The 23969-nt window shown below is 38.7% G+C and overlaps 1 protein-coding gene and 1 long non-coding RNA gene across 5 annotated transcripts in view; one reads left to right on the top strand and one right to left on the bottom strand.

Moving 5' to 3' along the window:
* The window catches only part of EFEMP1 (EGF containing fibulin extracellular matrix protein 1), a 69048-nt gene extending 63902 nt beyond the window's left edge, over positions 1-5146 (top strand). For all 4 annotated transcript variants that reach the window (XM_032652690.1, XM_032652687.1, XM_032652688.1 and 1 more), the window contains one exon: positions 4513-5146. In XM_032652690.1, coding sequence (XP_032508581.1) covers positions 4513-4674 — 162 coding nt within the window. In that variant the 3' untranslated portion in view covers positions 4675-5146. The remainder of the gene's footprint in view (positions 1-4512) is intronic.
* The window catches only part of LOC116764257, a 201890-nt gene that overhangs the window by 36360 nt on the left and 141561 nt on the right, over positions 1-23969 (bottom strand). Inside the window, exon 3 of the long non-coding RNA XR_004352822.1 lies at positions 19213-19325. This is a non-coding gene — a long non-coding RNA (uncharacterized LOC116764257). The remainder of the gene's footprint in view (positions 1-19212; positions 19326-23969) is intronic.

Raw genomic sequence — 23969 nt, 5'->3', positions numbered from 1 at the left:
CAGTAAATTAGAAATGATTAATCTCTCATGACCAACTCCTGAAGAGAAAAACCCAACCCAAAATACAATCTATTACTATTCTTTTTTCTAATAACTAAAAATAAACTTCTTTAACATTTGATGTTTAAATTTGAGATATACTAGATATATGTAAGAAGTTTACTCTAAATGAATTTCACACAGTTCAGATAATAACAATTTAATAATTTTAACCCAAAGAAATAACATTATTTGTAACCCGTGGCAGTAAAATAGGTTCATCTCAAAATCATTTTTAAAAATAATTTTCCATTTTGAACTCTTAGCCGTAAATTAAGAAAATAAAATTTCTTAGCAGAGTCAACAAAGAGTTAAGCAAAGTACCTGCATGTTGTTTTTTTTTTTGCAATAAACATGGCACTTTTAAAGTTTTATGATTCATATCAGTGAACTTACTGACTTGATATTTTCAGATATAAATACAGTGTTTTTCTCAAGTAAAATCCTTTTTTATGGATGATATAAAACATTGCCAATTTTGATAATCCCAGAATTAAATACTACTATTTGAAACCAAAAAAGCATTTAAAATAGGAAGATATTTCAAGACTATTTATTATCACATAATTCAAAAACTAGTTGTATCAAATCCTACAAAATTTTTCCACTGAAATTCCACTTGCGCAGAGGGCATTTAATCATAAGACTCCATCAGCAGGCCTTAATTAAGCACCTATTATATACTCAGCTTCATGCTAGGTGCATGTAATACACAGTTCCTTACTTCAGAGAGCTTTAAATATTACTTTGCGGCATAGTTAACATCTATGAAAAAAGCAGAGGACAAATTTGTGTTTAACTCCATGCTCCAAGACATCAAAGAATTAATGTGGGCTGCAATAGTCAAAGAATGTTTCTTGAGAAACATGAGGCTGGACCTTATCCTTGAAAGGATCTGTGGGATATAGGATTTTATTTATATTCCTTTTGGGACAATACTGAGAAAATCATCTTCCCTAGAAAAGGGAACATATTAGAAAGAAGTAATACATGAAATTAAAGGTAGAATACCATCCTCCACCCACACCGACCAATATCTATCCTTCCTTACTGAGACTTATTTTTCTTCACAGTCCTTATCACCATCTTGCATAGTATTTATTTGTTTGTGTCACCTACTACCTACTAGAGTGTGAGTGTAATAAACAGAGACATTACCTGTCTGTTCACTCTTGTATGCACAGCACATAGAATGAATGGTACCTGGCACATTGCAGGTGCTCAAAAAATATTTTAAAATGAATACATTAATTCAATCAACATCTTCAAGGTATCACTGTTACCTATAAGAGGCAAGCACCATGCTAGGTTCTAGAGACATAGCAGTGAATAAAACCAAGCCAATTCCTGCCACAGTGGGGCTTATAGTTGAGACATCGAACAAGTGTTCACAAGTATGCTGAGCGTTACAACTGAGCACTGCAGATTGTTCATGAGTACACCACAAGTTAACCCCTAACCAAGGCAGCAGTGGTCTGGGAGATTCCTGGAAGAAGTAGATTTAAGCTGAAGACTAGCAACAAAAGACTAGCAAATGGAAGGAATAAAAAGCAGACAAGTTGATCTGGAACTCCAGGTGCTACAGGCAGAGTGACTTGAGAGGGACCTGGAGAGATGAGCAGGGCCTAGATCACACAATGCCTGACAGACCATACTAAGGGTTTCAAGTAGAGGAGTTGCTATCAGAGTCTCATGTTAAAAAAGATACCTGGCTGCACTGTAGAGCCCGGATTGGAGTGGAGCAAGAATGGAAATGGAGAGACCAGTCAGTAGCTCAAAAGATGGGGGACTAGTGTGGTAGCCAGTGAGTCCAAAAGAAGTGGACAGATTTATGAAGATATAGGAAGAAGGACATGGCTTGGTAACCCATTTGCTATGGGGAGGTGGAGGAGAAGGAAGCGTCAAGGATAACCTCCAAGTTTCTGTCTTGAGCAACAGTAAATGGTGGTACCATTTACTGAGATAAGGAAGAAGGAGCCAGTGGAGAGAGGAAGGTGAGGAGTTCAGTTTGGACATACTGAGTCCTGGTCACCATGAGACATCCAAGTAAAGATGAGTAGAGAATTGGATACGTGGGCTTGGAATTCATAATATAGACTTTTAAGTCACTGGCAGATATGTGATAATTGAAGCCATGGCTATGGATGAGATCACTCAGGCAAAGTATGTAGGAAGTAGGTGAGATCACTCAGATCTGGGCACTATTATAGTCATCCATTACCTCAGCCTACAGTTCTCTGGCCGTCTCATCCCCCATGACCTTCAGCTTCATGTCGCTCTGCCACCACCCCATGGCCACATGCTGGACTTTGTTATCATGCAGAACAGTTCCACATCATCATCTTAGTCTCAGGTGACCCCCTCAGTGACTGATTCTCTTTCCTCTTTTTCATGTCCTCACTCCCACTCTATGTGCTCTTCACCCTCACAGTGATGCTAATCCTCTGACCCCTCACCCACCATTTTCTTCCACTCCATCAACTTCTTGGTGGACCCTTGAACTACTCTGTCACCAACACCTCAATTCCCTGTCCAACAACTCTAGATCAATTACGTAATCCAAATCTATTTTCACACCCAGCTTGTCAGCACAGATTGGTAATACTATAAATCTCCAACTTCAGATGTGTCCTCAACAATCCTATTACTTTCTTTTATTTCTTCTCTTCAGCCACTGATCGCAAATGTCCCCATATTCTTTAAGTTCTTATACCCTTCATTTTCAGTAGGTAACCTCATCTCCTACTCTTCTGAAACCACTGAAACCAACAGGCATAAATTACTTGAACTTCCCATCCCATCCCTTGCAAACTTAAGTCCATGTGTTCCCCTTCTAACCTTCTCCTTTAAATTTTCCAAAGAGTGTTTCACTTCTATCAATCAAGGCCAACCCACCACCTGTATTCTTCACTCCATTTCCTCTGGAACCTTGTTCTATCAAACTCTAATATACCTCCTCCATATTTAACTTGTTTTCCCTCTAAATGTTGCCTCCTCTCTCTCTTCTCCCTTCCTAGCCAAGGTTCTTAAAGCACAGTCTGTAATCACAGTCTCTATTTTCTTATTTCCTAGTTATACTTCTGTCTTCTATTCTCACTACCCTACTGAAATTGCTCTGGAAAAAAGCCACCAACAGCATCCGTACTGCTATATTCAGAGGCATTTTTCAGTTCCAGTCACCCTCATCCTCCCCTGCTGTATTGAGCACTGCTTGCCATTCATCTGTTTGCCACTTAATTATCTATTTCTTCTCAGCTTCCTTCAATGGCTTCTCTTCTGCCCATTCCTTAAATGTTGGCCTCTCACAGACCCAGTCTTATCACATATACGTTCTCTTCCTTGGTTTAATGTCCACCTATTGACGTGACTGCTAAATCCTAATCCACTGTTTCTATCCCTGCTCTCCTCTTGGCGTTCAGATTCACACATCTACCTGCCTGCCTGTCCAAACTCATCTCCCTGCACTCTCCAGCACCCATCACATTGTTCATCAAAGTGAAACTGCATCCAGTTCTCCAGAACATCCTTCTTTACAAAACTCCCACTTATTCTGGGTGACTGTCCTCAGGCATTCAAAGGCCTTCCCTCAATGCTTCAGGGTCCCTCTGTTTTTCTCTGTGAATGCACACCTCTGTGTATCTTCATATATACCCTGCATATCCCTGTATATCTTAGCATTTGCCATATTCTATTGAAATTAACTACTTACATGCCTCTTCACCTTCTAGAATGTAGACATATCCACAATGTTGAGAAGTGAAAGATGACAACTTTATCAGTTCAAAAAATTATCAGATTCTCACATGAACTGCAGTCTCTATAAAGGCTAGAACTACTCAATAAAAGTGAAGAGAACCATTAACAGAGAGGGATGAGTAGAAAACAAAGAACTATCAAAAGAAAGCAGGTCCCTGTATCTGGAACTAATGACTATGTGTGTGGATAAGGGATAAGATCCAGAAGGATTAGAACCAAGAAGGGACTAAGTAATGACTTTAATCCTACCTCAAAATTCTTCACTTGGGCTTCCCTGGTGGCACAGTGGTTAAGAATCCACCTGCCAATGCAGGGGACATGGGTTGGAGCCCCGGTCCCGGAAGATCCCGCATGCTGTGGAGCAACTAAGCCTGTGCACCACAACTACTGAGTCTGCACTCTAGAGGCCATGAGCCACAACTACTGAGCCTGCGTGCCACAACTACTGAAGCCCACGCACCTAGAGCCCATGCTCCACAACAAGCCACTGCAATGAGAAGCCTGCGCACGGCAACGAAAGAGTAGCCCCCACTTGCCACAACTAGAGAAAGCCCACACGCAGCAATGAAGACCCAACACAGCCAAAAATAAACAAATAAATAAATAAAATTTAAAAAGTTCTTCCCCTAATTCTTATAGGAAGTGTATTCACAAATAATAGAAACTGCAATACAAGAAAAATTATTCTCTCACTCCCTCTTTTTTCTTTTATTTTAGCAAACAAGTCCTGTAAGTGCAATGCTTGTGCTGGTGAAGTCGCTATCAGGACCAAGAGAATATATAGTGGACCTGGAGATGCTGACAGTCAACAGTATGGGAACCTTCCGCACCAGCTCAGTGTTAAGATTGACAATAATAGTGGGACCATTTTCATTTTAGTCTTTTAAAAGAGTCCACTATAGGCATTTAAATCAGCCAAAGAATATTGTTATCTTAAAGCACTATTTTATTTATAGACATATCTAGTACATCTACATCTATATACTGTACACTCACCAATAATTCAAACAATTACACCATGGTATAAAGTGGGCATTTAATCTGTAAAGATTCAAAGTTTGTCTTTATTACTGTATGTAAATTAGACATTAATCCACTAAACTGGTCTTCTTCAAGAGAGCTAAGCATACTCTTTCCGGTGAAACTTGGATTCTTTTCTGTAAAAGTGGGACCAAGCAATGATTGTCTTCTGTGGTGCTTAAGGAAACTTACTATAGCTCCACTGATAGTCTCATAAGGAGGCAGCCATCATAACATTGAACAGCATGCAAGTTCAAGAATGAGTTTTTTAACTGCTTGTAAGAAAATGGAAAAAGTCAATAAAGATATATTTCTTTAGAAAATGAGGATCTATCACACTTGTGTTGGTTTTTATTTTCATGATCAGTCTAAATGTAGTTGTTTATTACATAGTAGTAAATCATTATCACATAGTATAGTGGTTTCTATAAGATATTTTAAATTTTGTCAGAAATTTTTGTTATGAATGTAAAAAAGCACAGTAATCAAAATTCCCCAAATGAATAAGATATCCCCTAGAAAATCATTATATTGAGAAATCTATGGGGAGGAGATGAGAAACAAATTCTTTCTAAACCACTTTGGAGTTAATCTGAAGAAGCAAACTCGGTGTACTAGTCAGTTTGAGTTGCTATAACAAAATATTATAGACTGGGTGGCTTATAAACAACAGAAATTTATTTCTCACAGTCTGGAGGGTGAAAATCCAAGATCAGGTTGCCAGCATGGTCAGGTTCTGGTGAGAACTCTCTTCTAGGTTGCAGACTCATATCCTCACATGGCAGAAAGAGAGCAAGAGAACTAATCCCATTCATGAGGGCTCCACCCTCATGACCTAAGTACTTCCCCAAGGCCTCAGGTTCTAATACTATCACATTGGGAGTTAGGACTTCAACATATGAATTTTGGGAGAACACAAACATTCAGTCCGTAACACTCAATAAATGTAATAACATTCCTGAATTCAGGACTTCCACAAGATGTGTAGCAAAATGAAGAAAAGTTATTTTTCTGAAAAAGTTTTGATTTCTGAATAAAATTAAAACCCTAAAACTTCACTAACATATAACTAAAATTTCTCATCTTTATATTTGTTGCTCACAGAGTAAAGAAATGGTGATGGTTGTTATTCTTGGCATCCAGATTGACAATGAACTAAGTCAAATTACCCTCCCTCCTAACTCTATGAAAACATTTTATACCTTCTTGTTTGTTTAAAATGTAACTGCTTCACTTTGATGTATTATATTTTTAAATAAAAATAAGTATTCTTTTTTTTTTTTTTTTAAACATCTTTATTGGGGTATAATTGCTTTACAATGGTGTGTTAGTTTCTGCTTTACAACAAAGTGAATCAGCTATACATATACATATGTTCCCATATGTCTTCCCTCTTGCGTCTCCCTCCCTCCCACTCTCCCCATCCCACCCTTCCAGGCTGTCACAAAGCACCGAGCTAATATCCCTGTGCCTTGCGGCTGCTTCCCCCCAGCTATCTACCTTACTACGTTTGTTAGTGTGTATATGTCCATGACTCTCTCTCGCCCTGTCAAAACTCACCCTTCCCCCTCCCCATATCCTTAAGTCCGTTCTCCAGTAGGTCTGCGTCTTTATTCCTATCTTACCCCTAGGTTCTTCATGACATTTTTTTCCCTTAAATTCCATATATATGTGTTAGCATACGGTATTTGTCTTTTTCTTTCTGACTTACTTCACTCTGTATGACAGATTCTAGGTCTATCCATCTCATTACAAATAGCTCAATTTCATTTCTTTTTTAAGGCTGAGTAATATTCCATTGTGTATATGTGAAAAATAAGTATTCTTTTAGAGGTTTTTTTCTGTGTAGCTAATAACAGCCAATATAATTTTTGTGTCCAGGAAAAAATTATTTGTAGCTGCCAGAGCAAAAACAACTATTTGCTTCTTTAAAAAGAAACAATCTAAAGTTGAGGAAACAAAAGACTGTTAAAATCATTCCACAAAAATATATGCAGTCAATTTTTCTCTTACATCCAATTTCAAAGCACATATGAATAACCAGATAACCTTGCCACAGAAACAAATGTTCCTCAAAGAGTTGACAAAATGTGCAGTAATTGTCAAAAAGAAAGTTCACCAAGAGACCAAGGAACAAAACACAAATTTCTTATGTGAATAGGGCACGGGATGGGCTTTTAAAGGATACAGGGGCATTGGAACAGTGATGAGAGAACAGGTGTAACCAGGAGTCAGACAAGGAAGCAGAGTAAACAACCAGCCACAACACAGCAGGACTGTTGCGTATGTTGTCACCCTGTCCACATGATTACTTATAGTCCACGTAAATTCAGGTGTGATCTAAACTTTTCCATTCTTAATCAATATACTGATTTTCCTACATATAGACACAGTTTTCAAGTCAGAGCTGGGAAAGATAAGAGTAAAAAAAAAAAATGCCTAAGACCTTACAACAGATTTTTTACTCTTAAGCAAGAAGGCAGTCTTATCTGTACCTCCACAGAGGATTGTAGGAGAAACAGGAATCTCTATGAAATATTTATGCATAAGTCCTGACCCTCCACCCCCACCTCTAAACATATATATAAAATTATAGAAGTATATATAATCTATATATTAAGAAACATAGATTACATATAGATTATATATACTTCTATAATATATTCTATAAATAATTTATATATTATAATTTATATAATTTAAATATAATCTATGATAAAATAATAATATATTTTATATATATATTTGGACCTACAGAAGCCATTAACTGCAAAAAAGATGGTTTCCCTTTCATCCCAAAGCTTAGTCCTATTCACAAATCATAAAGACATGAAAAGGGTTGATAAACTAGTGTCACTGATGCAATCCCTTTTTTTTAATTGTAAAATACACATAAAATTGACCATTTTAGGGCTGCCCTGGTGGAGCGGTGGTTGAGAGTCTGCCTGCCGATGTAGGGGACACGGGTTCGTGCCCTGGTCCGGGAGGATCCCACATGCCGCAGAGCGGCTGGTCTCGTGAGCCATGGCCGCTGAGCCTGCGCGTCCGGAGCCTGTGCTCCGCAATGGGAGAGGCTACAACAGTGAGAGGCCCGCGTACCAGAAAAAAAAAAAAAAAAAAAAATTGACCATTTTAAAGTGTACAATTCAGATTGCAATGTTATGCGAATATCACTACTATCTAGTTCCATAACATTTTTGTCACTCAAAAATAAATCCCATACCCACTAGCAGTCACTCCTCATTCCCCCCTCCCACAAGTTCTGGTGTTACCACTAATCTACTTTCTGTCTTTATGAATTTGCCTGTTCTAGACGCTTCATACAACTAGAATCATACAGTAAGTGGCCTTTTGTTTCTGGCTTCTTTCACTTAATATAATGTCTGCAAAGTTCAGCCATGTTGTAGCATGTACCAGACTTCATTCCTTTTTATGACTGAATAATATTCCATTGTATAAATATACCACATTTGTTTGTCCATTCATCAGTGGATAGACTATAGTTGATAGGTTGTTTCCACCTGTAATTTCGTTTTATCTGACTATTCATCTACTAATTCCTAGACTATTCATAGATTAGGAATATAATCCTAGTCTATTAGACATTATTAGACTATTATTAGACTATTAGACTGTTACATGTCTATCCTAGACATATAGATTCCTAGACTATTCATCTACTAATTTTACAGCCTAAATCACCCATTTTTAATTTCATTTTTAACTAAAATGAACAGCAAGTGAAAAATCATTTTTCATTCACAGAAGCAAAGTCCTGGAAAGAACTTTGAAAAGCTAACACATGAGTTCCTTTACAGGTACAACTGTCCTCAGTAAACATAAAAATCTCATGCGCTCTTTAAATGTAATTTGAAATTCAAAATAAAGTAAATATCATCACTGAAAACAAACCAAAGCAGTAAGACAAAGCTGTGCTTTGTTTTCAAACTACACATTACTCCTTCCTCCCCTCCTCCATGAGAATCACTGATGTAAACCAGCTCCCATAGATGAGAATTATGAAAATAATTCATCATCAGAATCATAATTATTCAGCAGCAAACTTCATTGAGCAACTTCTATGGTAATTTCTTCCAACATCTAACAGCCTGATGAAGCATAGAAGAACCAGGGTTCTAGTCTCAGTTCTAACCTTAACTAGCTGTGAGACTTAGCTTTTTGGGACCTTGGTTTCTTTATCCATAATACTGGGATATTGAAACAAGGTGTTTTTCCAGCTTTAAAAACTGTACCTATTCCCTATGCCAGAGCTGCACTGAGAGAAAAGGTGACTCTATTTGCCAAACTTTTTAAAGCATTTGAGTATTTTTGTATGTAGTGGCTGTTGGGAAGCACTGGGCATTGGTGAAAAAGAAAACTATAGCTCCTACCCCAAAACAGGTCTTCAAAATGAGGGTTCGCTACTGGGGACAAGGACATGAGAAATAACACAACTTAGCTATAAATTATTTGAATTACAATTCAAAATAAATATTTTTAGTATTCACTGTTAAATCGTGCATGTTTTACTCCTTTCCACTGATTCTAACTGAAGTATTATTTCTCATGTTAAACTGAAAGTCATTTTACATTGTTTCACTAGCAAAAAAAAGTCCAGCCATGGGTTCCCCCACTTCCAAACATGCTTCCAGGAAATTCACATGTTCCTACTAAGTAAGCCTCAATAATGAGGACTGAACTAGTCATTTCCATCACTTCACCATTCCAGTGCCCATACCTGGATTCTCAAACTTCGTGCTCTCTGACTGGACAGTGTTGTTTTCTGATAGCAGTTAGGAAAGACCTCTTGGTTTTTAAGACTTCTCAGAAAGGAGAACACCTTCACTTCAGCTGCCAAATTTCCCTCATAAATAGCTGCGCTTTTTTTGACAGCTTGCAATCTCCATCCCCTCTAAACTTAAAATCAACCATTACATATGCTTCCTTTTAATAATAATAGGATTCTAAACTTAGATGCCACCTGGTCAAACCATGTTATTAAGACTTGCTCAAGGTCACAGTTTGTTGAGCAAGATCCCTGTGCCTTGAATGAAGGTCTTATGACTTAGATTAGGGCTCTTTTCATTGGCCATGCTCCAAATTTCAGCAACAACAAGCAATCCCCTTCCTTCCAAGGCTTCTTCCTGCAATGCCCACCCCAAATTGTGGACCAGCTTTGCTCGTTGCCATGACTAGTTGTCACCACTGCTGTTAACTGCAGTCGGATTGAAAAAGCACAGATACCAACTTGATTCTGATTTACTCTGTTAAGCTTTAGCTCATTTGTTCTTTTTAAAAACTCCAGAGAGGTGGAAATAATTGTGTTACACAAAATACTCCTGAACTCTAGAAACTGAAATTCAAGGACCAATCATGTAGACCTTACTATACTTGAGAGGATAGCAATTTCTAAAAGAAAAAAAAAAAGCCTATTCCTAAAGATAAAAACAGAGATCTCTCTATGGGGGATCTTTGAGAGCAACAGTAAAGATGGAATGGGGCTAGCATTATCCTTGTTCAAAAGTTAGACCAAAAGGCTTAAAGAGTCCTTCCTTCCATAAGATCAGTGAAAGGTAAGGGGTTAATGAAAGATTACTGCCATTCTTGACATTGGTTAATATGCATTAGGTGATTACTGAAGGAGCAAACAATGAACATCATTACCTCATCTCCTAAAGGATTCTTGCTTTAGAGGCTTGAAATAAGATAAGAGATACCACATTTTATTAACAACTCAGCCCTCAATGGGGCTTTTGTTTCTTTCAAAATGTTTAAGTTAAAATGACCTCCCCCTGCAAATTAGGGTTTTTTATTGTGATTAAAAATATATAAATATTGGAGGGTGGAAATCACCTACAAACCAATCCCCATTTTTATCTAAAAAATTGTATTCATCTCTACCACTCTGCCTCTGCAAGGAAGGTGTTTTAGTGAATCTAAATGATGGAAATAGAAACATTGTTCAATACCCTACGACCACCTGAACACAACCCAATGGGATTATTATTTGGGGGGAAGCTTCACAAATACAAGTTTATTGTTGAACCTTGTTTCCACAATGCAAGCAGTTGCTTATGTTTTGAATAGCCATATATGCTTCTAACTTTCTAACTCTTCTTTTAAAATATAGAACAGCTGCTGGTCTGCTCATATGTTATGCATAAGAAGCCCACAAGGGACAAAGCCTTCCATTAATATGTCGAATTATTTTTAACACATTTATATTTCTATCCTGAATCATCATCTCAGAAAGATGGCAAGTTTCCATCTTCCCAGCTGGGGGGAGCACCTGCAAAATACAAGCACAAACTGTGACACATCTGGTACCAAAAAACCAATCTTGTTTCATCTGGCCAGCAGACTAAAATATCAAGATCGTTGAACAGAAACAAGGCAAAAAGTTAACTGCCATTTATATGTAGTCAACACAGATGTCTAGTTAAGCTGTTTATATTGTAAGCGCATGTGTATGTTAACGGAGCACAGACCCCTTTAATAAGCCAGAGTTGGAATATAAACGCAAGAGAATTTTAAAGACCTGAATGCAATAATTCAGTTCTTTTTTATCTTCCCATAGAAACTAAATTAGTTTCATCCAAATCTCAGCACTCTTTTTAAACAGATGCATATAACACGAATAATTTTGTTGCATAGCTCCAAATTGTTTATTTATTTCCTTTAAAACTGTATTCTATCTTTTTGTATCTTAATATTTAGACTGTTTCTTTAAGTGGTAAATTACTTGCACATGACTTAAACCAGGTGTCCTGGTTTCTGTTGCCTCAAAAGAAGACCCTGTTACAGAACTTAGTCTTGGTAGTTTGACAGGTTAACTTAGGAAGCACAGGTGAGAAACTAGGGAAAGTTGAGTCAGGGAAGGGAGAGATGCCAATCAATGAGTGAGTTAATGAGTGGGTCACTTCTGTGGGCAAACTAGCACTTAGTATCTTTGGGGATCCTCTGAGAAATAGTGTGGAACTCACCTCAAAAGCATCCCACCAGAACCCGCCTAGACTGGGCTGTTTATCTGCAACTCCCATCCCTGTGGTGAGGGTCACCTCCTGGGCCACTAATGCCACACCCACTTATAACTACCTGCAGGTGGGTGAGCTTCCTGGCACTGGACAAAGCCCTCAGGCAGAGGAGAAGAGAAACAGAAGCTTGATAGGGGAGCTTGTCAGTGAGCTAGAAACTCCTACTGCAACCCCCAGTAAGCTTCTGTTGCTGAGGGGATGTCTGGTGGGCAGCAATATCCACACTGCTTGGAGTCTGACAACAGAAGCACATGTAACTGGCCTGATGGCTTCATACCTCATGAGTCTTTCCTTAACCTTTTTCTGTTGGCTCTCTACCTTTTTTTCCCCCTTTCTTCCTTTCTGTAGAGAAAACTCTAGTCTTCTCCTCTGTGTATCACTCACTTAGCAAATCAGGCACCAAACATGTCCATTCGATGCAAAGACACACAAGACATTACATAAAGTGGTATTGTATACTTAACACCATGAGCCTATCTAATTCCAGAGCACATCACAAGTCCAACTACAGAGTATTATATAAAATTGGTTGCCCTTCAAAGATGAATTTTCAAGGAACCTAGTGAAGCTAAAACTTCAAGGCCCTTGCCTTGCACCAATCCTTTCCAAGGCCCTGAAGGGATCCTACAATGTGTTCACAGTGTCATATTATTTTTGTAAAATTTGAAAAAGTAATACATTTTAGCTGGATGGGTTAGTATTGATCTTTCCTCTTAGGTTCCACCCTTCACACTTCTCCTCATGTTAGGTAGCACTGGGACGGTCACAAGGATTTTTGGGAATCCAGCCCAGGAAATTGAGTTAGGAGGGTACATTTAACTTGGCCTTAGTGGAATATACCTATATAGTTCACAGTCACTTCTATGTATGTTTAATTCCAGTTCCTGTCTGGTGTAGGAATAGCTTCTAAAAATATTCCTACCACCTTCTGTGTTGATTTTACCTGACAGCATGCACAGAGTCTCAAGGCCAGGGGTCCTATCACAATTTAATGTGTCCTACAGTATCCAGCACCAGAGTAGGTAGTAGAAGAAAAACAAGTCTTGAAATATGCAGAGCCAGAAGCTAATCTATGGAATATTCTCCCAATCACCAGAGGTATAAAATGAAAAGCAGAGGATTTGGTTTTTATTCAATGCCTTTTCAAGAATATATTTAATTATGTAGCATAGGCAATTATAAATGCACCATACCATGAAAATATTTTTCATGTATTTCTATAAGAACTCACTAGAAATTATTCTGACAATGAGAAGTGAATTATAACCCCCAAAACTCTGTTTCAGATAATACCAAAAACTGTAATTAATTGAGACGAAGAAATAAATTTCAAATAGAAGTAATGAATAGACTCTTGCGTTGATCAAATTAACGAAAAGGAATGAATCATGTGAACACACTGGGAAGGAATTTAAGTGTCCTGCTACTTTGATATGAACACTAACACCAGTAAAGAAAACATAAAATTGTAATTTTACTACCACAACAAGGGCACTGTCAACTCACTAGTTAGTGTGGCCATTTCAAAGGGTGTTTAACATTAGTCCCTGCACAAGAAAACTTAGAGTGATTTAGAGTTGTACATATCTTATGTGATAAAAACTTGATAGGGGTTTCACAAATTTGACAACAATTCTAAAAATTTGTATATCATTGCCAAAATGGCTTGTGAAACCAAGGAAACCTTTCTGTAAACTGTCAATTTAACATTTTTTCTCAACCATTCTAGAAGATAGAGTTATCTTTCTATTGTCTCTGTAAGAAAGGACTGTATAGCACAGGGAACTCTGCTCAATACTCTATAATAACCTAAATGGGAAAAGAACTTGAAAAAGAATAAATACATGTATATGTATAACTGAATCACTTTGCCATTCACCTGAAACTAACACAACATTGTTAATCAACTATACTCTAATATAAAATAAAAATTAATAAAAAAGAAATGATGTTACAAAATTATTGCCATAGGCAATCAAACAGCATTTTTCCAAAAAAATGTAGGGGAAAAATTATTACAAAGGAGTTCCTGGCAGCTAATTAATAAAAAATATTATTTTCCCAGACTGTGATATTTGCTGTCAGCTTTTAAAATTTGTGATTTCTTTTGCTATTCTAAATAAGAATTCACTTTTGTGTCTAATTTTGCATTTATAATTTTGTATTCTTTCCCTTAAAGTGAGCTTCTAAATATGTATAAGTTTTGCTCAAAACCTGGATACATCCCTAATTGCATGAAGTCGCCCTGTGCCTAGCATATATGCGGCTTTTGTGAAAATAGACAAGGACATTTAATCTGGGCCTTGGAATATTTGAATAGGCAGGGAAAAAAGGTATAGGAGATGACCCTTTATTTCAAACTTAACACCACAATGTACAGGCATCAATTAATCTTGTTAATAACAATTGTGTATTTAAGAGTTGCTAATTTCTGACTCAAGCTCAAAAGTTCAAAAGTATATTTCAACCTCTGGCCTCTATTAGATGTGTTCTTGTAGTGATTCAACATTCTGTTCCCCCTGTTTGTCTCTTAGCAGCAATTATCTGCCTTTATTTCCTAATCTGGTGATTAGCCATTAAATATTCACTGGGAATCCACTATGCACAGGGCACTGTGCTAAGTACTAAGGGAGCAAAGGTAAATATGACATAATCCCTGGCCTCAAAGAACTTACAATATGATTAGAAAATTAAACACAATAAATTTGGGTTCAATTTGTTTTAAGTAGTCACTATTTATTGAGCACCTATATTTATTGAGGTGCTTTCAGTCCATTATCTCATTCCTCATATTCATCCAATGAAGAAGGAATTTTTAGCTCCATTTTACTGGTGAAGAAGCAGATTCAATGACTTGCTTAGGGTCAAATATCAAGCAGGGGCAGGACCATGACTGGAAACAAGACCCATCTGTCTCTAGAGCCTTAATATGTTCTAAGGGGAGCACAGCTGAGAGCATTTAACCCTGCCTGGGAGATATCAGAGAAGGCTGGGCTGATCTTAAAGGTGGAATAGGGTTTGTCCCAGTAAAAAAAGGGTATTCCAGCAGAGGGGAATTTACACACAAAGGTAAGGAAGTAAAACACAACAAGGGACATGTCAAGAAACCTCATAAATCTTGTAGTTCCTAACTTAACAAGATCCTGACTCCTAATACTAAACAATGTGGTAACAAATCTCACTCCATCCATCAGTTTTTTCATTTCCCCAACCTTTCTTTCTTTCTTTACTTCTCTCCTTATTTTATTCTTTCCACAAGCATGGATATGAGGGCTGTTTAAACACCCTTCCTGCATTTAATGAACTTAGTTTATTGGGGGAAACAAATTAATTAAATAATCTCACAAACAAATGTAAAATTGCAATTATGACAGAAGCTACCAAAAAGGCAGGTGGTGCTCCAAGAGCCTATAATAGGAGGAAATCAAATGACCTACCATGGCATCCCTTGAAAAATGTCTCTAGAGATGAGCTCTTGAAGATGAGTAGGAGGTAACTGAATAAAAAGGGAGGGAAGGGCTTCCCTGGTGGCACAGTGGTTGAGAGTCCGCCTGCCAATGCAGGGGACATGGGTTCGTGTCCCGGTCTGGAGGGATCCCACATGCCGCGGAGCGGCTGGGCCCATGAGCCATGGCCGCTGAGCCTGCGCATCCAGAGCCTGTGCTCCGCAAGGGAGAGGCCGCAACAGTGAGAGGTCCGTGTACCGCAAGAAAAAAAAAAAAAAAAAGGGAGAGAAGAGCCTTCAGATAAGGATCTACATACACAAAGGCCCTTTGGAGGGAAGAAGTATTTTGTGGGATGGAATACAAGGGACTGGAATGCCGGTGTAGGTGAAGCTGAAAATGTAAGAGGTGGCCTGATAGGAGATAAAGCTAGACAGGGTACCACTGAAGAATTTGTCTTTATTCTTAGAAAAATTGAAAACTATTTAAATATTTTAAGCAGGTAAATAATGTCATCATATTTGCACTTTGGTAAAACACCCTTTTACCTTGAGATAGACTGGAAGGGGGTCAGAATGGATGCAGGTTAGAAGACTATGCAAGCAGCCCAGGAAAAGCTGATATGCTAACTTGGACAAAAGTATTGGTGGAGAGCATGAAGAGAAATGAACAGATTCAATATACATAGGAGACAAAGGACTTAATGACAGGTTGCATACGGATAATAAGGGAGAAGGACATGTCAGGAATGAGCCTAAGTTTCTGGTAGCCCAATAGGCAGACAATTGTTTCCAAGCAGAGATTCAGGAACCGAGTTTCTTCTATTTGGGACCTCTACTCCCTGCAACTGATGGCTTCCAAGGTCCCTGTGCTCATCTACATCAAGAGGTAGATCAATGGCGGGTTGAAAGTGAGAACATTTTATGGGGCAGGACTGGAAGTGGCTTACATCGCTCTGCTATATCCCTTTGGCCACACTTGTGAGGAAGGCTGGGAAATAGAGTCTAGCTGTGTATTCAAAAAGAAGGGCAAAGGAGTTTGGTTACTAGCTAGCAGTCTCTGCATCAATGGAGAAGCTAGAAAGTGAGTACGGTTGACCACTGAACAATGCAGGGGTTAGGGGTACCAACCCTCTGCCCACTCAAAAATCCATCCAGCCCACCTTATACTCCATATCTGAGGTTCCACATCTACTGATTCAAGCAACTGCGGATTTTGTAGTACTATTTTATTTACTACTGAAAAAATTTGCATATAAATAGACCCATGCAGTTCAAACCCATGTGGTTCAAAGGTCAACTGTATATTCTTAAGTATGGCAATGGAAGTGTTCCACTGGAGCAGAGAACAGTTTTCTAACTCCTTGATTATTTTTTAGTTTCACTTATTTTTCTCTATATCCCTTCTCTTTAACATACTTCTTGTGTTCAAGGGTAAGTAGAACACTTTACTTAGTTCCACACTTGTATGTATTCATTTTTAATGAGGGCAAATCACCTTTTCAATACCTATTTATTCATTCAATGGATATTTAAATGTCTACAGTTGTCTCAGTCTAGTTGTTTACTCCTTGTCCAAGGATGGCAGAAAGAAAACTATTCTTTTATTTAAAAAGGGTATCAGTAATGGGTTTTAAATTTATAAGAAAAATGTTTATGTACAAATATGATTATTTTAGTGTCATTTCTAATAATCAAACAAATGAAAACAGTTTAAATGTATAATAATGGGGGAATGGCTAAGTTTAAACTATGGCACATCTATACGGTGGGGCATTATGCAGTGATTAAAGTGTTAATAAAGAGATTTTTATGGAATGGGGAATATTTGTGATATAGTATTAAGTGGACAATGTAAGAGGTACTATCTCAATTACATAAATATATGTATGGAACGAAAAGGGACACCAAATATTAACTATAGTTATTTCTGGGATAGGATTAAAAGAACACTGTATTCTCCTCTCTGTACCTTCCTATATCTGCAATTTAATTTTTTTACAATTTTAAAAAATTAAAAGCAAACTCAAAAAAGCCATAGGAATCTTGGAAATATGATAGGTAATCATAGCCAAGCCATATTAAAGCTTCCTAAGCAAAAATGGACATTAAAGCTGAAGGTTCAGTCTAAAATTTGTGAGGGGGTTACAAGAATCTTCCATATGAGTGCTTGTTCAATAGTAGTAAGAGCCCACCAGTCCCATTAATTGGGGGCTTCAACATCTTGGTGACCTACATGCAGCCTATGGGATGGGTCCATCAGTGCTGACCTGGTAAGGCAAAGCCAAAAAGAAGAACTCAGACCAGAGAATCAGACTTTGGTAGATGAGGAGGCATAACAAAGCCAAACCTCCTGGTAAGAGAGAATCAGGGGGAAAAGGCCGGCCTTTGGCTACATCAGCGGTCCCCAACCTTTTTGGCACCAGGGACCAGTTTTGCCACAGGCCGGTGGGGGGCTGGGGATGGCTCAGGCGGTAGCACAAGCGATGAGGAGGGGCAGATGAAGCCACTGGCTCAGCTCATCCGCCGCTCACCTACTGCTGTGCGGTCCCGTTCCTAACAAGCCGTGGCTCGGTACTGGTCCACAGCCTGGGGATTGTGGACCCCTGGGCTACACAACAGCAGAGCAAGAGGTCCAGATGTCAAACAAGTAGATGCAAAAGGCAAAAGCTGCAGGAGCAGTTTTTATTCATAAGTGCTTATTCAGAAGTGAGGGTCGGGAGCAAAGGATTCAGGTGCCGGGAGTTCATATTAATCTCCTAGGATGGAATTTAGCCCAGGGCCTCAGGTGAAAATCTAAGGCATGCTTACAAACATCTTAACAAACAAACACCATAGCTTAGTGTTACCAAATCTGTGTTACCCTTTTCCAAGAAAGGCATTTTTTAATGCTGAGATATTTAAATAGTAATGACAATAACATTTCCTGAGCATCTATTGTATGCCATAGACTGTGGCCTCACACCATGCTAAATGCTTTTGATGCTTTACAGATACTATCTCATTTTATGACAGGGGCATTTCTGTCCCATTTGAAAGATGAAGAGACTGAGTCTTGGAGAAGAAACTGGCCAAGTCACACAGGGAGAAAGTGGTGGAGCCAGGTCTATGACCCAAGTCAGTTTGACACCAAAGCTCATAGACTTAACCACCTCATTACTGGTGAGTGGCTAATTTTATGTGGACATGGATATTTTCTGTGCTTCTTTTTAAAAACATGTCAGTAAACCACAAATCCTGTCTACCAGGGATGAGGCTAATAGACACCATGGGTGAGTAAATTACATTAAGGGCTTTGGTGCCTGTTAAAGGAATATTACTAATAAAAAAAAACTACTTATGAGAGTTAATTTGGAAAATAAAGAAGTCTTCTCAGCATTCCTAACATTACAACATAAGGTCTGAAGATGACTCTTCTTCATCTCTAGCTGAGGTAAATAGGGAGTAAATGGAAAGTTTATGCTAGGGATAGCTAAGGCAGCCATGAAAATTAGCCTGGATTCAGGAAGGATCTAAATGGAATAAGCAAGGCATTAAGCAATTAAGATTTCTAATTGAAAACACAACATACAGCCCTTATGTGATTCTTTGGATCACTGAAACGTACCCTCTTTAGACCAAACATCTGAATGACACTGTTAAATATACGTATAAAAAAACCTTTATAGTGCAGTAAACATTTCTGTGGACTGAAGCATAAAATCGATTGGGCAAAGTTGAACAATGAATAAAAGAGTAAATACTCCTTCGTTTGCTTCTTAGAGATTTATGTAGAGCTGTTGAATATCAGTTGCAACTTAATAACACGCTTAGGTTTTTTTTTTTTTTAATTTATCAAGATTTGACATGTTTTCGTCTGTTGAGTGAAAGCTCATGCAATTAGCTGTGCAGAAAGCTACAAACACACCCAGGCCACTTTACCTTAGCAGATGTAACTGCAAATCATCCACTGAATACTCTCCAGCACTGGTCAAATCTAGTAGACCATTCCAAAAGTAACCATGGGGCTTTCAGTACATATCATTTACTTCCTCCTGTTCAAAAAAAAAAAAAAAAAGGTTAATCCATTCAGCAGCAATTCTCATCCTTTTCTCAAGAGATGTTTTAAATATTCTGTGATTAAATTATGCAAAGAAAATAGAAAATAAGTGATATTGCGAATGTCATTAAATGGCAGTGGGGAAGTCTCATAGCAGCCCATGATCACCTTGGAGCGGGGTAAAAATCAAACATCTGCTCAAAAACACCAAAGAAATTTTGGTTTTGTTTGGTTTTATTTTTTTTACTGGTCTGAGGGCATATCTGAAGATTCCATTTGCAAGTCACTGCACTGATATCAAGATACACTTTACATTCTATGAGTGTGCTTAAAGGAGGGCAGAGTAAGTTTTGATGTCAAATAAATCGAACTAGAGGATAAATAAAAAACAAGAAATGAAAAATTATGAAACACAAAGCTGTTTAGCTCTGCCAGATGCTTCTGTAGCAAAGAAGGAATCCCAGCAAGTCAAATGCATGCCCTGTTATCTTCCCAATAGCTTCAGTAACGAGCTATTTGGTGTGGAAGCAAGCTTGGGCCCTAGCTCTTGACAGTTTTATAGCCCGTGGTCAAAGTTTTCAACAGCACTTGAGCAGGCGTGACTAGGCAGCTAGATTATACATACTGACTTTCCACTTGCAGATACACAATATTTACTTTACAGGGTGAGCCAGTAAACCTGCTGACCAATTAGGCCACAGATCTTTCATGCCTCATGAAAGCTAAGCAAAGACTGAATATAAAAATCTCAGAAATGCATGCAAACTGGACTTTCCTTTAATGTGTCTTCATATAATCTCCACAAAAAAGAATGTCAATGACCAACAGTCTTCAGAGCCACTTCAGTGTAAAAAACAGAGTGTCTTTCAAGCGAAGAGTTCTAGTTCATTGGATTTATGGAGACCCACATTCATATGGGAGATAGGATCAAACTTCAGAAAACAAGGCAATTTTATAAGAAATCTCCTGAACTCCTCTAACCCCTCTGTTATTTGGCCTGTTATTCAAGTCTCTCCACAAAAAATTTTCCAACTTTTTAAGCCAATATCTCCTTCAATGAATTCTCTCTTCTAGCCAAATTGATCTTCTCACGGTCCCCTGGACATGTGATGTGTATTCCTACCTCGCTGCTCCATCTCAAACCATCAACCCCTACTTAAAATGTCATTATCTCCTCCCTATCTCTCCTTGCCCAGCCACCTATAGGCCACTTCTCCTTGAGTGGCTGCCTTACTGCAAATTCAACACATCTACTACCAAGACTATATTCTTCTTAAATTTCCATCACTAGCACCATCATTCTTACATCTCAGCCAGGCTCAAAACCTTGAACAGACTTTTGAGTCTCCTTCTTCTTCCATACATCCTATATTTAATCAGTCACCAGGGCCTGTGGATTCTAGCATTGTTATATCTCTTGCAAATAACCACCTGCCTTTTCCATTTCCACTGCCAACACCCTTGCTCAGGCCTTCATTTCCTCACCTGGATCATTTAAAAAGTTTCCCACTGTCCTCTCTGTCTCCAATTTCTCCACCTTTAATCCAATCTAGACACCTCAGCCAGATTAATCTTCCTAAGTACAGCTCCGAGTCACATGACTTCTCTGTGTAAATACCTTCAATGGAATCCCATGGCCTAGTAAAGTTTAATTTAGGAGTTGGCCCCAAGAGCATTTCCCAATAAACTTTCTGCACTGAAATCTTTATCTCAGAATTTGTGTTCAGGGAACCCAACCTAAGACACCCAAACACCTTTCACATCTTTCACTCCTGTCCTCCATATAGCCTACATTCCAGTCAGACTGGGGGAATCTGCCATCCTTAAAGACACTCCATGTGTTATCACTAACTCATTCATCCACAAAGTATCTACTGAATATCTGAAATGTTCCAGGCTCTATAAGAGGTATTGACCAACCTAAAGGGATATAGACAAGTAAACAGGCCATTAGAATACAGTATGAACAGTGATTTCCCAGCTGAGTCCAGAGGCAGAGCAAGGGAGAAGAGCGTGCTAGCTGGGAACTGTGTGCACAAAGTCCTGGAGATGGGAAAACTCACCTCAGGAGTCTGTAAACTGCAAGAGCACTTCAAAATGGCTGACGCTCAGGGAGCCTGAGTGGTGGTGGCAAGAGATGAGGCAAGAAAAGCCAGCAGGGCCAGAACAAGAAACGCAAGCAGCCTTACTTAAGGATGTAGACACTTTGCCTTAGGGCAAAGGGGAGCTATTAGGAGGCTTTAAGGTAAGAAAAAGCATGATGGCATTTGTACTTTAGAAAGACTCCTCTGCCTGCAATGTAGAGAAAAAATTAGCTGGAGGAAAGCTTGAAGGCAGACGGCTACTATAGTCATCCAAGCAAAAGATGATGGAAAGCTGACCCAAGGAGGTAACAATGGAGACAGAGAGACCTGGACAGATTCAGGAGATATTAAGAAACTATAATATAAAGGGCATGATGATTTATCATATGGAGGGTGCTGGGAAGGGAGGAGTCAAAGATTAAACAATGTTTCCAACTTGAATAACTAGATGTACATTATTCATTGAGATAGGCAACACTGAGGAAGATGCATAACTGGGGAGAAAGATAAGGAGTTCAGTTTTGGTCATGCTGGACTCAAGGTATTTAAGTAAGAGTTGGATATGCGGGTGTCAACAGAAGAGAGGTATAATAGGTTTGACCTTCAAGAGAGCAGCCTGGCTAGAGGCACAGGTGAGGCATCATCAGCATACATATGGTCATAGAAACCTGGGGGTGAGGTTGAAAAGAGCTGTCAGAAAAGCAGGGAGAAACCCAGTGGAGTGTGGTGTCATGAAGCCAAGAGAACGCTTCAAGATAAAGCAAAGGGTCAACAGTGTCAAATATCGCTCAGGCCAAATAAAATAAGGACCAAAAAGATTGTCCACTGATTATAAACACATCTGTGGTTTTGCTCAAACTATTCCACAACCAGAAACCATAGAAACATTTCCCATCTTTCTTTCAAGGATCGTCTCAAATTGCCTCACATTTGCATGGTGATTTATTGAACATCGTCACATGTTACCTCATTTACTGACTAAGATTTCGAGGGTTAAAACCATCTCTTATGTATCTTGGCATCTCTCTCAGCTCATTAAAATGTGGATGCTGTAGGTTCAGAAAAGGAGCCAAATTTGCAGGGAAAGCTCCATGAAAGAAGAGAATCCATGGATGGGAAGAGCTGGTCCACAGACCAGAACTATTGTTTGTCCCTGTCAGCAAGATGGCACAACTAAGACAAGTCTGTGTCCTCGTGAGAAGAGTCATGAAGAATTGCCCTTGACTGTTTAAAAAAGGAACACCAGACAGTCAGTCTTTATCCTTATATGCAAACTTATTGAATGAAATGATGGTGACAAGGCCATCCTGCCTTTTCACCAAGACATTAACCTCATGGACCAGTTTAGAATTAGATCTGGAGCAAAATGCCCACATCCCCCACACACTGACTGACCACACTCACTCCAAAAGAGAGGCCATGAGCAGCCACTGATATGGACGCATTCATCTTCTGACTGTTCTTTTTTCTGGAGGGCAAACATCTGAAAAGGAAAACCTATTTGAATAGGTGTAACTGCCAACTTCACTTACCCCTTCATAGTTAATGAGCCTATTTTGTTTTATGGGTGCTTCAAAAGAGCTGACAGAGAGGAGAGACAGCTCTGAATGGAAAACAGCTTGCTGAGCCCTCATTGTGAGGTGATGGCTTGCCTTGTCATGCCCTCTCAGACCTATATTTCAATGATTCCCCTTTCAAACACTGATCGAAACCCAAAGGAAAAGAGAATTCTCACTCTCCTCCAAAGTGTCAACATGTTAGAATATTTCAAGGCAGCTTGAGGAAGATTCAGCCACCAGCACAGTAACAGTTAAAGCAGTAGTGATGTGGTACATTTTTTAAGACACTCAGCCCAGACCTCCAAAACTTGCTGCTCAGCAAGTTGCCCTCCCCCATCCCTGCCTACACAACATTCTTCTTAAGTTCTCAAGAGGCCCTGGCATTTAGAACATTGGCAAGTATTTACTCAATGCCCAGAAGAGTACCTTCAAAATGGTGGGTGCTTGATAGTGGTGACATTCAACAAATAGTCCTTTAAGCATTAGCTTTTTATAAATGGAGTGAAGATAAAAGTTAAAGATAAAAATTCCTAGCAGCTTCTGTCTGCAATATGTTGCCTAAAGAAAGTTCAGTTCAGTAAGACGTTAATAATATAATAAGCCTATTAATATTAAGTACCACAGGAGTTCAGGAGTTCCCCTCTTTTCAAGTCATTTTGTCATTCAGCATTGCCTCCATATTAATATTGCACATAATATTGCAAACTTCACTTCCGGATGACTTTACCCCTTATACTGTGGTTTCCACTGACAACCCTGAGTGGGTTAAAAACAGATGATCCATTTTACACCGGTCCATTCTACAGGTGTCCAAGCATGCATGGCATCATTAAAGTGGGACCAGCTATGTAAGGAGAGCATTTCAAACAGGAGAAAGAGTACTATAAATCAGAAGCTTAAGAAGGAAAGTAGGGATTTAATCCAATGCCAGCATTTTACATGACTAAAAAATTTTTAAACAAGCTGAGACATGAGAGAAAGTGCTTTACCAAGGTC

The sequence above is a fragment of the Phocoena sinus genome, chromosome 13, assembly GCF_008692025.1.
Source record: "Phocoena sinus isolate mPhoSin1 chromosome 13, mPhoSin1.pri, whole genome shotgun sequence".
Lineage (NCBI taxonomy): Eukaryota > Metazoa > Chordata > Mammalia > Artiodactyla > Phocoenidae > Phocoena > Phocoena sinus.
This window is presented reverse-complemented; position numbering and strand designations above follow the sequence as displayed.